At 41.5% G+C, this 16,531-nt stretch overlaps 1 protein-coding gene across 1 annotated transcript in view; it reads right to left on the reverse strand.

The window, feature by feature from the left end:
* Positions 1–3,524: 3,524 nt before the first annotated feature.
* The window catches only part of Rab10 (RAB10, member RAS oncogene family), a 50,631-nt gene continuing 37,624 nt past the window's right edge, over positions 3,525–16,531 (reverse strand). Inside the window, exons 3-6 of the mRNA XM_027424532.2 lie at positions 12,147–12,285; positions 9,690–9,779; positions 8,984–9,085; positions 3,525–5,916 (exon numbers count right to left, since the gene is read on the reverse strand). Of these exons, the coding sequence (XP_027280333.1) occupies positions 5,833–5,916; positions 8,984–9,085; positions 9,690–9,779; positions 12,147–12,285 (415 nt within the window). The 3' untranslated portion in view covers positions 3,525–5,832. The remainder of the gene's footprint in view (positions 5,917–8,983; positions 9,086–9,689; positions 9,780–12,146; positions 12,286–16,531) is intronic.

Genomic DNA, 16,531 nt, shown 5'->3' on the forward strand with positions numbered 1-16,531 from the left:
GGGCTGACCTAGATCCTCTGCGTATGTTACAAATGGTGTTCTTGTGGGACTCTTAACAGTGGGAATGGGGGCTGTTTGACTCTTTTGCCAGCTTTTGGGACCTTTTTCCTCCTCCTAGGTTGCCTTGTGCAGCCTTAATATGAGGGTGAGTGCCCAGTCGTATTGTAATTTGATATGGCCTTTGGTTGATATCCCTGGAAGGCCTGCCCTTTTCTAAAGGGAAAGGGAGGAGGATTGATCTGGGGGAGAGGGGAGATGGGAGAGACTGGGAGGAGATGAGGGAGAGGAAATGGAGGTCAGGATGTAATACACAGGAGAAAAACTTTTTAAATTTACTGTAGGGACTGGGGATATAGTTCAGCTGGTAAAGTGCTTGGCTATCTTACATGAAATGGGTTTGATCCCAGTACTGCATTACAAGAACAAACAAAAAGGAGTTAAGGCTGCTTGTTGCTCCTGCAGAGGATCCTCGTTCAGTTCCCAGCACACACACTCACAGCCTCCTGTAACGGCAACTCCAGATCTGATGTTCTCTTGTGGCTTCTTCAGGCACACACACGCATGTGCACACACAGATCCACACAAATTAACAAAAACAAAACACAGCTGCTGTGGCTTTTGTGTATAATCTCAGGGTAGATATAGAAGGGGGTGTCTGATGCAATTTCCTGCCCGTGTGGGGGTTCCGTGACAGCTGTCAACACAGCAGCAGCAACTAAGGAACAAGCAACCCCTCCCACCCTGAGACAGCCAGCAGGAAGTCTGGTTTGACAGTGTTTTCCCTGACCCCGCCCCCCCAAGTCTCACCTTATTTGTGTGCTCACATTCTTCCAATCAGAAGCTAGCTGGTCTGAATAAATTAGGCCCTCTCCAGAGGCTTCCAGCAAAATTCAGTAAGATGAGAAGGCCCAGGTTATGGGCAGGGAGTTGTTGGGAGACAGATTGGGCTCCCTCTGCTTAAGGTTTCTTCCCTGACAGGCAGTGCAACTGGGATCAGTAGCTGCAGGCAGGACTCATTCCTGCCTAAGCTATGTATGAGAGACCTGAGACTCCAGTCCTCAAGACCCACAGAGTTCCTGAGTCTTACATGATTTCCCTTCCTTAGTTAACTGCTCCTCCACTTGTTAAATAACTGTAACAGGTAGACATGGTCTCCTTTTAGGATGTTGGCTAGAGACAGCACCCCTGACATCGGTCCCCAGCAAAGGACTCTTGCTTGCATCTTACTCCCCTATAGTCACAATGGACTGCTAGTCAGTTACAAATGCCTTTAGTCCACCTAAGAAGCTGGCATGAGCCGAGTCCCTTCACTTTTTCAGGCCAATTTTACTAGTACTAGTGATCTAGACACTACCAATTTTAGAAACCCATTAAAAGACTCCTGGAGGTTGTTATGGCAGCACACGCCTTTAATCCCAGCACTTGGGAGGCAGAGGAACCTCTAAGTTTGAAGCTAGCCTGGACTACAAAGTGAGCCTCAGGGCACCCAGAGCTTTACATGGAAACCCTGCCTTGAAAATGACTTGAGGACTGGAGAGATGGCTCAGCGGTTAAGAGCACTGACTGTTCTTCCAGAGGTCCTGAGTTCAATTCCCAGCAACCACATGGTGGCTCACAACTACCTTGAATGAGATCTGGTGCCGTCTGCTGGCATGCAGGCAGAAGACTGTATATATAATACAAATAAAATCTTTAAAAAAAAAAAAAAAGAAAATGACTTGAAAACCGACAAGTTTACTTTCTACCACAAGATGACTTAGACAAACAAGAACAAACCCCAGTAAGATTGGGTGACAGGCACTGGAGGTTCCCACACCTAAGTAGGTTCACAACACCCTCTTCACTAATCCAGTACCCTCTGCAACCATTTTAGGCAGATTCCATTCACAGGTTTCTCTGTGTACTCCTGGTACTCCCATTTGTAGACCAGGCTGGCCTCACAGAGATCGGCCTGCTGGGATTAAAGGCATATGCCACAATTGCTCATTGAGGGATTGTTTCCAGGCTGGCCTCCAATTTAAGATCCCCTGCCTCAGCATCACAGCTGCTGGGATTACAGGTGTGAGTCACCATGCCAGGTTTAGACACGCTTTCCTCAAACACACTGCTCTGACCACTGTAATTCCCCGACTGTTTACCATTCCATCTGGTTGGACTTCTGGTGTCTCATAAAAACCAAGACCATGTTCTTTCACAATGGCCACCTCTGTCTACATATATTAAGACCCAATGTATATACTCCCTGAGAAAACTATCAAGGATTGCCTCTGAACTTGTCCTTCTATTAACTCAGTACTTAAAATCTAGAACTTAGCTATCTGGCTCTTGCATAAACTCCTAGTTGTTAAGAGAAAAAGTTTTGAGACTGGGTCTCACATGTAGGCTTGAACTTGCTATGTAGAGCAGGCTGACCTCAAATTCAGAGGCCCACCTGCCTCTGCCTCAATAGGATTAAAGGTACAACTCAATATCCAGTAAAAAATTACTTTTTTTAGGTTTTGCAAGACAGGGTTTCTCTGAGTAGTCCTAGCTGTACTGGAATTTCCTCTGTAGACCAGGCTGGCCTTGAACTCAAAGAGATCTGCCTGATTCTGCCTCCCCAGTGCTAGCATCAAAGGTGTATGCCACCACTGCCCAACAACAATCACTTATTGACAGTGGGTCTTGTATAGCCCAGGCTGCCCTAAACTTGCTATAAAAATGAGGCTAGCCTTGAATTTCTTTTTTCTTACACCAATTTCAAAGGGTTTCATAGGTTTCACCCTAGATGTCGACAGGAATATGTCTGGGTCAGGGCAGGGTCAGGGCAGCATTGAAAACACTCAGATGACTCTTAGAAACTACATATGAGCCAGGTGGTGGTGGCACACACCTTTAGTCCCAGTACTTGGGAGGCAGAGGCAGGCGGATCTCTGTGAGTTCAAGACTAGCCTGGTCAACAAGAGCTAGTTCCAGGATAGCCTCCAAAGCCACAGAGAAACCCTGTCTTGAACTCCCCAGCCCCAAAAACACACACAAAAAAGAAACTACATATGAAACACCTCGCTCAGCACAATTCTTCAGCAGAGACAAGCCGCTATACTCTTTTCCTGACCAGGCCTTAACATGGGATTAAGCACTGCTTTTGTCATTACTGGGTAAGGCCAAGTTGTGGTTCATGGAAAAACCGTTTTCAAGTAAGAGGACAGCCACTGTGTCTAACAGGCCTCACCATCCTCAGAACTGAGAACCTACCTGGGCGTCCTGGGTCACCAGTGGGTGTCACTTGGCCCTTGGCAGTCTTCCTATTATGAGGATGACTCTGTTTAATGTCCTAGAGCGTCTTGTGGGTTTAAAATACAGTTTGCTACACAGTTTTTTTCCATATGCTGATAAAATAGTTTCTCTTCTATCTATACCACACTTAACAGGATGCCCTCCTGTGTTGTTTTCAGAAGCAACCCTTCAACTCCAAAAATAAATGAAAACCAAACCACACAGTTGGAAATCAAGTTTTGTTTTTATATGAACAGAAGTAGACCATCTAGAAATATTTCAGTTTATTTAAATTGTTAAGTAGAGTATGAAACCGAATTTGTAGCTAGTACCAGAGAATGGACTGAATGTTGGTGTTTGATGAGAACAGCTTCTACACAGGATCCCAAGAGACTTACAGAAAGGGGACAAAGCCCTAATAGTTAGCAAATAAAACTCAGGTTTCAAACAGATTATACAAAAATTGATTTATACTCCATTTCCCTTTTTTTGATATTCATTCAGAAAGTGCAGATTTAACAAAAGGTAGCCATATCCTTTCTCTGTACAATGCCAATTATAATTATGCAAACAACAAAACTGTCAGTCTGTTAGCCAAAATCCCAGCATGTAGCTCCAAACCTTAAGTCACTGAATTAAGGATTCAAGAGGGTTTAAAGTAAAGCGGCAACTGCCACATTCCAGATAAAGGGAAGCAACACAAACAGCAAGGACTAACGACAGCAGGTTTAACCTACAACTTCAAAAGCTTAAACATTGCATTTTTCAGAGTGGAAAATCGGGAATTATTTGGCAATGCTGCTTTTTACTAGTAAACAATGATAAAGTCAAGGGGGTGTGGGGACTAAGAGCCACCAGTGAGGCATATAAAATTGTCTTTAGGGCACTATCTGAAAAAATTCATGGGTTCTCTTAGTAGATATGTCGCTATACTGTGTATGGGAGCCAAGAGGTCATTAAAATGCACGTCACAGAAATCTTGTCAATGGAAGCTGCTGTCCTAAACTCAGCCTCTGCTCGAAATGAATCATGCTATTCACAATTATTTCCACAAAGGTATCATCTTAGGATGCTAGCAGCATAGGGAACTTAGCCTACCCTGTCCTAATGAGAAGCAATGAAGCCAAACTAGAAAGAGGAAGTGAGGAGAGGGTCAGAAAGCCAGAGATCTCAGCTTTACACGAGAAGCCTTTCGCTGTCCTTTGTATTCTCTAAAAATTCACGGTAATAGTTTTCCAAGAGGAAGTAAAGATAGGACTTGAAATTAATAATATTATAAATGTACTTCTAAATCTTACAGTAAAGACAACTTAACACTGAAGTGTTCTTCAGAGGCCAAATCTCAATACATTTGGCAAACGTTACTAAGATCCACTCCTCCTTCCTGCTCTTAAAGTTCATTTCAAAACCAGTCTTTCCTGGTCTACCGAACTGCTGGAGGAGCTCCAGAATGGAGACTATGCAAATTCAGGTTAAGTAGTTTATTCTAGGAAAGTGAATAGGATATATACCTAATTAGAAAGACAAACCACAACACCCTCCAAACACTAGTGCATGCAATTAACTCTTCCATTTCATAAACTCAATGGATAGACAGGAAGGGAAAGGGGGAGGGAGAGGAACAGAAGCCAGACAGTGGGTGGGAAAGGTTTTAGGAGAGAGAGTAAATGAGGGGCTGACACCGATTAACTGACATCTGATAGTAGGCAGTTAGAATTTATCTTTCCATTTACTTAGCAAGGTAAATCAGTGCTTTATGTTAAACTTGACAAACCTTTCATCTCTAGATAACTCATACCAGGAGTAGTGGGGGCAAACAAAGCAGCATGCAGGAAGATGAGAAGGGACAGAGTGGCCAAGGGACCTGGTGGCAGAAATCGGTTTAAATATCAAGGCCACTGGAAACAAGACTGAAAATCAAGTATCACTTCTGCATTACCCTTTGTCCTCAGTTAACTACTGTGAAAGTTATAGCCGAGCAAACTTCGAGCATCTGAACGGGTTTATGTTGGGATGAAATGTCTCCTGCACATGCTTCCACCAACAAAAAAAGAAAAACCAAAGAAGTTCCTTTCCACATAAGGCACAGGACAAAATTAACCCACGTACAGATTCAAGGCGAATGAGTGTTTTCCTGGCTTTGTTTCTTTGCTATCATGTCTATAGATTATAGGGACTCAAGCACATTATTCATGACAGAAAATCCCACTGTTGTACAAAATAAAATTGTTAATTCTAACTTTTATTCTTATACAATTTTGCAGAATAGAGTTGAAATGATTGCTATAGTTTAATGTTGATAAGAATTGGACTATAATACAACTGAAGTGCAGTGGTGAGCTGAGCAAGTACATCTGAAAATGGAAGTCACAGACATGATTTTTCTATACATTTTTTTTGAAGAAAATTATAATAGTCCGCAAGCAGTCACAGATGAAAGAACAAATAAAATAGATGGACTGAATAGTTAAGATGAGGAACAAAATATCTGTTTAGAGTTAAAAATGGACAGAGTGTTTTCGTTTGCAGCAAGAAGAGAAACGGATGGTGGATGGCAACAGATGGACAGGAGAGCACTCAGCAGCATTTGCTCTTCCAGCCCGTCACGCCTCCTCCACTGCTGATGTCTACATTTTCACTGTTGGGTTCTTTTACAGGGGTCTGCAACAACACAAGGAAGCAACCCATGAGGAAACACTGGTATGGATAAAACACTCAACAGGAAGAATCACATCAGTATCAGCTACACAATAAAAAGCAGTCCCCCTGCAGTCTCCACTTGGAAACTGTTTCTAGTTGTCTGACATGGGACAGACATTACCTGTAACACTTATGAAAGTATCTCAGACCATCCCTGCCTAACTCTTCTAAACAGGTTTGTCATCTCTTAGCCCTCATCTCTCATTACTTAGCATCATTAAGCCAGGCCTGGTGGCACATGCTCATAATCCCAGAACTCAGAAGACAGAAAATGGATTCTAGGTCAGCCTGAGCTACATAGCAAGACCTGAGTTTTGTTTTGAAGGGCAGGTGAGATAGTTCAGTGTGTAACTAACTACCTGTTGCTAAGCCCCATAACTAAGTTTGATCCTTGGGATCGCACAACAGAACAGTCAACTCCTGCAGTTGTCTCTGAGCTAAGGGCATTGTGGAACCTGGGCAAACCCTGCCTCCACAAAAAAAATACATAATTTATAACTCACAAGAACCACTGTTAGGTCATGTCAAACATTAGAGACATCAAAAGCCTTTCTCTGTTCAGTTATTTGCCTTTAGGACAGGTTTGTATTACTGCACCAGTACTTTAAAAGAGCAATCTTCACAGGTAGTTGTGGCACAACCCTTTAATCTCAGCACTCAAGGAGGCAGAGGCGGGCAGATCTCTGTGAGTTCGAGGCCAGCCTGACTTACAAAACAAGTTGCAGGACAGCCTCCAGGGCTACACAAAGAAACTTGTCTCAAAAAACAAACAAAATGGCAATCTCAATCATGAGAAAGTAGAAGAGGAGGGGACAAAATGCAGTTACAAAATTTGGGTGGGCAGGACTTAGAATAAGCTCCAAGGACACACCAAAATGTTAACTGTTAAATTCTTCGGGGGGGGGGGGGCTTCTCCTTTATATCATTCTTCATTTCTCCAACATCCTGAACATGATTCTTAGACTATCACAAACAGAACTTTAAAGACTAAGGTGTGCCTGAGAACTTAGCTTTCATAAAACAACTTAAAAGTTTATTAAATGTTCTAAAACCCAGTCAGCCCTCAGGAAGCCCAGTATAAAACCTAAAGTGAGACTCCTGTTTGATTTACTCCACTGCCTCAAGATGGACTCATCCCTGTACACGGCAGGGAAACAAATTGCCAAATAACAAGACTGGTCCTCAAACCTATGAGTAAAGAGACAGCTCAAACAGGCCCACACCAAGAAAACACAACTGCACAGGAGTTCACTTTCCCAGGAACTTTGTTCCAGGGGAAGTGAGATTCGGGGTTATCACAGCATCTCAGTCTGGCTTTTTCTAAGATCCGTGTAGGTCTGGACAAAGGAGCATCTCTCGGTAAAACACTTCAGAGTCTCAATATGAATTCATTTATGAAGAGGACTTTCAGCTGGCTCTCAGCCAGGAAAAGGGGTCTAACTCAACAGAAGAATTAACAAGATTTGGGGAGATTAGGGCTGGAGAGATAGCTCAGCTGTTAAAGGCTAGGCTCATAACCAAAAATATAAATTTGGGGAGATTACTATTGTTGTTGTTGTTATTGAGATATTATTATTATTATTATTAACGACAGGGTCTCACTATGTAGGTAGCCCAGGCTGCCCTTTCACAGAGATCCACCTGCCTCTACCAAGTGCTGGGATTAAAAGCATGCATCACTATGCCCAGCAGATTTTTGTTTTTGTTTTTTAAGGAAAGGATCTCACTGTGGTACTCAGCCTAGCCTTGAATGCACTATGCAATTCTGCCTCAGCCACCAAATGCTGGATCAAAATTGTATGTCATGCACTTGGCTTTAACATATTCTTTTTCATCTTTTAAATAGCTTAGCTTACAAAGTAGATTTCCATGGCATTTTCATGTATAAAAGAGCTATCATTCCCTTTCTTTTCTGAGATAAGGTATCTTACTGCATATCCCTGGTTAGCCTGGAACTATGCATACTGAGACAGCATAGAGCCCAGAGCCTCAGCATGCCAAAGAAGTGCTCCAACACTGAGCTGCTTTCCCAGCCGAAACAACTACTGCTTAAGAAACAAAACACAAAATACATCTATCTGTTTGGTTATCATAATCCTTTTAAATGAGACCATAATCTTTCACTTGACCTTTTTTAAAATTTGAGACAGGGTCTGTCTTTATAACCCAGGCTGACCTCAACATATGAGCAACCTGCTTCATCTTCCTAAGTGCTGGGATTAGACAGGAGCCATCATGCTTGACTCTTAACATGCTTTTTATCGCTCAATACCTTGCAAAATAGCCATCATATATTTACCTATCCTAAACTTCCCTCGTTCTCTGAATACCAGAGATTGAATTTAGGCCTCCCACATACTAAGCAATCAATCATTGCACAAATGATCTACACCAGTGGTTCTCAACCTTCGCAATGCTGTGACTCTTTAATACAGTTCCTCATTCTGTGGTGACCCCTCCAACCATAAAACTATTTTCACTGCTACTTCATAATGGTAATTTTGCTACTGGTATGAATCATAATGTAAATATTTTAGAGATAGAGGTTTGCCAAAGGGTTATAACCCACAGGTTGGGAACCACTGATGTACACCTGCAGCCCCACTTTCACTTCTTTTTGTAGTTTCATCACCGACATACAAGGAGTTGCAGGGGGAGCTGAGACTAGACAGCAAATACCAACAGCTGCCCACTGACTACCTCTTTCATGTTGCCTTATGTTTTCTAGATATCTAGCTCCAAGTTCCTTCACTCTGGAGGATCAGATATTGGTAATGGGTGATCTTTTAGGAACAATAGCACCAAAACTCAAACTTTCTATGTGAATACAATATTTAAGGAGACAAAGAATAGAAGGTGGTGGGGTAATCCCAGCATTCAAAAGGCTAAGACAGGAGGAACAAGAGTTACAGGCCAGCCTGAGGTACATGTAAGACCCTGTCACAAACAAAAGAAAAAAGTACTACCGCTACCACCACTAACAAGACAAAATAATTCAAAAGTGTCACTGCATAATAAAGGAACTTACCTTTCGGAGGATGTCTTCAGCTAATGTGAGAAACGCCTTTTCGATGTTTATATTTGCTTTTGCACTAGTCTCAAAAAACCTAATACCATGCTCCCTTGCAATCTAAAATAAAAGCAAAATACCATTATGCAACTACCAAATATGAGCTTACAACTGGTGTGAGTAACATGTTAGAAGAAATACACAGACCATTTTAATGAGTTAAGACCTTAAAAAAAGAGGAGGATAATAAAAACAATCCCCTGCACCTCAAGAGCTCTATTACAGATATTCTAAATCAGGTATTACATCCTTATATTAGAAGCTCCTCGTCCAAATTAACAATAAAATAATGTACCATTTGATATCCATAAGGAAAAAAAAAAAGCTCCTTGTGATATATCTAATTTCCACTTGCCACAGTCTTTCAGTTGTGAAACTTCAGAAACTTAATAAGTGACACATTTCATTAAATTCTAAGATTAAAACAACAGCAACAAAAACAATTACTGACATGTTTTTCTGTATAGCTTACACAGAGCTAACATAGCTAACAAATATGAGGCACATATGCGGTTCTGCCCCATGTCAGTTACACAGTGGAAAGCACTGTCTCACAGTGGAAAGCATTGTAAGCTGCTGTTTCCATTAAGACCCGCTCAGTGCACCGCACCAGCACTGTAGCCACAGCAGCGAGAGCTCTGTCACCACCACAACTCACTCTTACCTGCTCCCCTTTGCTTTTAGGTACAACTCTCTTATCATCCATGTCACACTTGTTTCCTAGTAACATTCTTTCCACATCTTCATTGGCATGCTGAAACGGGATAAGATTACACTTTTGTAAAATGACATGATTATGACTTAATATTTTCTAAACACAATTATGTTTCTTAAGCTCATGTCCCTTTCCATGTATCTGTGCATGTGTAAGTGCAGGGATAGGGAAGGGAAGGAAAGAGCTTGTGCCTGGACCGTCTCCCCACTCTGTGCCCGTGTGCTTTAAAATGCTACAGAAAAGACCAACAGTGGCAATGCCCAGCAGGGACACACTGCTTATTTAGTAAAACATATATATTCCTAACGGTGTGAGAAACCTTTGCAGTTATGATCTTGGCTCAGGCTTCCTTCCTAATTACCATCCTTTTATAAGAAGATGTATCTATAGCAAAGCTAAGAAAAAGAAAGGTACCTAATACCTGCTTCTCAGTAACCCCCCTACTCCAATTCTTACAAGTCAAAACAGCATTAAAAATTCTTCATTCAGGCTGGAGAGATGGCTCAGAGGTGAAGACCGATGGCTGCTCTTCCGAGGTCCTGAGTTCAATTCCCAGCTATCACATGGTGGCTCACAACCATCCAAAATGAGATATGGTGCCTTCTGGAGTGCAGGCACACAAGCAGGCAGAACACTATATACATAATGAGTAAAAACCAAAACTTCTTCACTCATTAAATTAAATCTAAGCCAGGGTGGGAGAGCTGGCTCAGCAGTCAAGAACACTTGCTAGTCTTACAGAGGAGCAGGGTTGATTCCCAGCACCCACATGGTGGCTCACACACATCTGTAATTCTAGGTTCAGGGTATCTGAGACCCTCTTTTTTCCTTCCATGGCACAATGCATGCAAATGGCACACATACAAATGTGTAGGCAAAACATTCACAGACATTAAAAAAAAGAAGAAGAAGGACTGGTGGAGCATGCCTGTAATCCTAGCACTTGGGAGGTAGAGATGAGAAGATCATGGATTTAAGGTCATAGGGAGTTGAGGCTAGCCCAGGCTATGTGAGACCCCAATTTAAAGACTCAAACCAAAACTTTTGTTCAACCAGGTGGTAGCTTTAAGAAGTAGGAGCTACAGACAAAGCTTCCTGCTGCCTGAACAGTTCTTTTCAGAGACCTCAAATTGGCTTAAGATGAAGCTTTAATTTCACTGCAGAAAAGAATTTAAGCATAATCTGGCAAAAAAGTGTCTCATCTTTGGGATGGAGAGATGACTCAGCAGCTAAGAGTCTGCTCTTCCAGACAACACAAGTTTGGTTCCCAGCACCCACACCAGCTCAGTCACAACCACTTGTAACTCTAGCTTCAGGATATCTGATATGCTCTTCTGGGATAGCACGCACACACATACACACTGTATTTATTCATACAGGTACATCCCTATAAGTAAAAATCATTGCTAAAATGCCCCAGGACAAGTCAGTGTGAAAGAGCTGAAGTTTATTAAGAGATTTTTAACATACATCTAAGCACGGAAGTTAATAGAAAATGAGGTACTTGGGGAAATTAACTGTGCACAGTCAACTGTGGGCATGATTTCAAGAGTCACATTTAAAAACTTAGCAACCATTATACCTATGACTTGTGGCTTTTTTTTTTTTTTAAGATTTTATTTATTTATTTATTATGTATACAACATTCTGCTTCCATGTATATCTGCACACAGAAGAGGGCACCAGATCTCATAACGGATGATTGTGAGCCACCATGTGGTTGCTGGGAATTGAACTCAGGACCTCTAGAAGAGCAGTCAGTGCTCTTAACCTCTGAGTCATCTCTCCAGCCCAGACTCGTGGCTTTTTTTAAGACAAGGTCTCACTATGTAGCTTTGGTAGCCTCAAACTCAGAGATCCGCCTGCTTCTGCCTCCCAAGTGCTGGGATTAAAGGTATGAATCACCACTGGGATTTTTTGATGGTTTTTAAATTACTTTGTTCTAAGGGACCTTTCACCTGTTTCCACCCCCTCTTTTAGTGACATTTAGTAAAATGTCAATGTTAGAGGGCAGCAACATGGCATGACTACAATTCCAACAGGAAGCCTCAAAGCTGTAGCAATTGAAATAGATACACTTTGATACATAACTTCAGCTTACAAAACAATTGTTAACTTCATATGCACTTGGCATTATTTCCTTTTGGTTAGATGTATTGTCTTTATACCTAAACATTTCAAAATGTCTGGAAACAATAAAACATTTCCATAACTTAATAATTAAAAAAATTTAAACTAAACCTTTAAAATAAAGATTCAGTAAGAAACAATTAACTTAGAGAAAAGCATCATACACAACACTGGTAGTTCTTATTATCTTGTACATATAGAATTATTAAACAAAATTTTAAGAAAAACTACTCAGATGGTTAAGGAGGGAAGGTTTATGCACCCCCTAGGTCTTACCTCATCTATGTTTCTAAGCCACTTGCTGATGTTTTCAAAACTTTTACCATTGGTGATGTCATACACTAGCATGATGCCCATTGCTCCTCTGTAGTAGGAGGTTGTGATGGTGTGAAATCGTTCCTGGCCTGCTGTGTCCCTGAAATATACAATCAATATTGTATTAAGCATTTTAATATTACTACACATCAATTAAGGACAAAATATAATAGCAACAAAAATATAGATTAAAATTTCCTATTAACCACAAAGGAAAAACAAAAGCACTCATTTAACTCTTAAATAAGACAGACTGGCCCCAAACTTGCTAGGTAGCCAAAGAAGGCTTGAACTATCTCTTGCCTCAGCCTCCAAAACGCTGGTGGCATCAGAGTAATGCTCAGCTCCACACTTCATAGTTGGAGGCAATTCATGACCTCCCTTACTGAGCTGAGGGAAAAAAAAGTAGCAAGTGACAAAAAATGTTTTGAAATTATTTAGTAAATAGCCATAAGCCATATAAAAACTCCTGGATCCCTTTTATTCAGTATCTTTTTTTAAAGATTTTATTTATTTATTATGTATACAACATTCTGCTTCCATGTATATCTGCACACCAGAAGAGGGCACCAGATCTCTTAAGGGATGGTTGTGAGCCACCATGTGGCTGCTGGGAATTGAACTCAGAACCTCTGAAGAGCAGTCAGTGCTCTTAACCTCTGAGCCATCTCTCCAGTCCTTATTCAGCTTGTGAGATTCTTAGACCCTTTGAAGACGACTCATTTACAAAGACGGTAAAGATAACTGTTCACTAACTTGCTCACTGCAGCCTCGCTGAGGGTCTTGCACATGCGAGCCAAGAATTTATCATCACTGTGCTACACCAATCACACCTCCCTTTTCCAACCTCATTTTACCAACTTTTTAAAAATTATTTTTATCTTTCTGTGTGTGAGTGTTTTGCCTGCATGTGTGTCTGTGTACTACATCTGTGCCTTGTGCCCATGGAAGCCAGAAGAGGGCATTAGATCCCCTTGGCCTTGAGTTACAGACAGTTATGAACTGCCACAAGGATGCTGGGAATTGAACCTGGGTCCTCCAAAGTAAGAAGTCAGTGCTCTCAGTCACTAAGCCATCTCTCTAGGGCCCTTTCTCATCCCTCTTTATGTATCTTTATTTTGTTTTACATAAAAGGGTAAAACTTTTGTTTGCATGAATGCAACACACCACATGCTTGCCTGGTGCCTTTAAGAGACCAGAAGAGGGCCTGAGATCCAGTGCCTACATTTTTTTTTGGGGGGGGGGGTGTGTGAAAGTATTTTTAAAAATCGTTTATTTTTATCTTGTGTTTGAATGTTTTGCTGGCATTCATGTATATGCAACGTATGCATGTGCCTAGTGCTTGTAGAAGCCAAAAGAGGGGACCAGATCCCCTGGAACTAGAGTTAAGAACAGTTATTAAGCCATGTGGGTGCTAAGAACTGAGCCTAGGCCCTCTGCAGCAAGTGCCCTGACATAGCAGATCTATCTGCCCGCCCCTACCTCATGCCTTCTGAAACAAGGCTTCACTACTTAGCCCTGACTGGCCTGGCTCTTGCTATATAGACTAGTTTGGCCTCAAACTCAAGAGATTCTTCTGCCTCTGCCTTCCAATTACTGGGATTAAAGTATGCACCACTATGCCTGGCCCATAAAAGTAATCCAAAAGTATCAACTGTAGCGTAGAAGCAAAACCAGAACTTGACATTAGTATTATCTAAGACAGAATTCAGATTTCACTCTTGCCTTTCACTTACTTGTGTAAGTAGTTTTCTGCACAGTTACTACATGTCAGGGCTGGCAATATGGGTCAGCAGTTAAGAGTACTTGTTGCTCTTGCAGAGGACCCAGGTTCTGTTCCCAGTCCATATCACATGGCACACAACCACCTGTGACTCCAGTTCTAGGAGATCTGACACCCTCTTCTAACTTCTACAGCACCAGGCATGCACATGGTATACAAACAGGAAGCACACCCCCAAAGGAAAATATCCATTTTTAATCTAAAAAATTATATTTACTTATTAGATGTATGTATTATATGAGCATGTATATACCATGGCATATGTGTGGAGGTCACAAGACAACTTTCAGGAGAGGATACTTCCCTTTCACCTTGTGGGTCATGGGATCAAACTCAGCTGTAACTTGATGGCAAGCACCTTTATTCCCTGAACCAGCTTCCTGGCTGCCTGTACCCTGTTTTAGTATTCTATGTGTCTATGCCTTCCTCTTTACCACACTGTCTTACTTTACTGTTGCTAATTGAAATGCTCTAAAATCACTGGGCAAGACAAGTGTGGTAGCCACACCTTTAATCCCAGTACTGGGGAGGCAGAGGCAGGTGGATCTCTCTAAGTTTGAGGCTAGCCTGGTCTACAGAGAGTTCTAGGACAGCCAGAGCTGCCACAGAGAAACTCTGTGTGTGTGTTGGGGGGTGGGGAGGTGGGGTGGGTAGTGTTAAAATCATGTGACTGATTCTTTTTTTTTTTTGTGACTGATTATTCTTAGTGCACTTTGTCAAAACTATTTATCTATACTAGTCTACATAATTTTAGAAGAGGCTTTTTTATGTTTAAAATAAAACCAAACCTGCAGGCTGGAGAGATGTCTTAGTGGTTAAGAGCACTGGCTGCTCTTCCAGAGGTCCTGAGTTCAATTCCCAGCAACCACATAGTGACTCACAACAACCATCTGTAATGAGATCTGGTGCCCTCTTCTGGCATGCAGGCAAGCATGCAGAACATTTCATTGTATATGTGATAAATAAACAAATCTAAGAAAAAAAAATAGTAACCAAACCTTCTAGCAAACTTCTTTGTTTGCAGTGTTAAAAACTGAACTCATGGCTTTAAGTATCCCTAACAGGAGAGCTACCATTGAGATACATCCAACCTACTCCTCCCCTCAGCAAACATCTATAAAGACTATCTGTAGTTATTGTTTTTTCACATACCTTTGTCGGTTAATTCCTGGGAGGGGGCAGGGGTGTGTTTGCTGGGGGTTGACCTAGGTAGGATCTCCCACTTGGCTAAGCACATTCTCTCAGCACTGACCTACACAGTTCCATGTCCACTCAGCCAACTCTAGTCACATTCCTTTTATTATATCCAGAGAGTCTGTGTTTCAAAAGACCTCCAGTAACTTTGTCAATTTGAAAAGACCTCCAGTAACTTTCTTGTCAATTCGATCGCCATTCTTTTCTCTGTATCTTAATCACTAAGCAGAATTTCAAACAACTGACCCTGTCATCTAGGATTTCAGAGAACTGGCTTTAAAGCTTAAGCTAGCCTCAAACCCACAATCCTGTCTCAAGCTCCCAAATGCTGCAATTATAGGTATGCCTTCTAAAAGTGATCTTCAAGTTCATGCTGCTCTACTTCAATTTTCCAGTCACTTAAATGCAGAATAAGTTTCCAACAATATGTTGGAACTTTACTTTTGCCATGCAAAACAGCAAAGCTGAACCCCTAATTCATACAAAACTAACTAAATTCAGCTCTACAAACTAACACTCCAACAAGTATTTAGTCTGGAAACATGTAGTTCAGAGGCAGAACACTTGACCAGTGCACATGAGGCCTGGGTTTAATTCTCAGCACTGAACATCACAACACAAGAAAACAAACGAACAAAAATCTCTTAATAAAAGAGGATATACCTTTTTTTTTTCCCTCTTAGCTATGTAACCAAAGCATAAGCAACAAAATTTAAGTAAATGAGACTTCATAAAAAATGAAAACCTCGGGCTGGAGAGATGGCTCAGAGGTTAAGAGCACTGACTGCTCTTCCAGAGGTCCTGAGTTCAATTCCCAGCAACCACATGGTGGCTCACAACCATCTGTAATGAGATCTGGTGCCCTCTTCTGTGTGCAGATATACATGGAAGCAGAATGTTGTATACAAAATAAATAAAATCTTAAAAAAAAAAATGAAAACCTCACTTTTCCATTTTTGTTTTATGGTGCTAGAGATACAATTCTGCCCTTGTTTCCTTACCCCTCCATTTTTGTTAGAGAGAGGTGCTTGCTATGTAGCCCAAGCTGGCTCGGAATCAGCATCCTCCTGATTCAGTCTCCGGAGTGCAGGGATCAAGTATATACCATCATATCTTAATTTCTTACCAATGGACACCATGAAGAAAAGACAGCCCACATAATAGAAAAATGTGTTTACACAGGACTTTGTGCATGCTAAATAGTAAAAATCGGTCTTATCTTCAAACAACAAAAGGACAAATGAACAAACTTAAAAATAAGCAAAAAGGGGTGGTGGAAAGGCTAGATAGATGGCTTAGTGGTCAAGAGCATATGCTGCTCTTCAGAGGTCTTGAGTTCAGTTCCCAGACCTTACATGGCAGCTCACAA

This window comes from Cricetulus griseus, chromosome 7 (assembly GCF_003668045.3).
Source record: "Cricetulus griseus strain 17A/GY chromosome 7, alternate assembly CriGri-PICRH-1.0, whole genome shotgun sequence".
In the NCBI taxonomy this organism is placed as follows: Eukaryota; Metazoa; Chordata; class Mammalia; order Rodentia; family Cricetidae; genus Cricetulus; species Cricetulus griseus.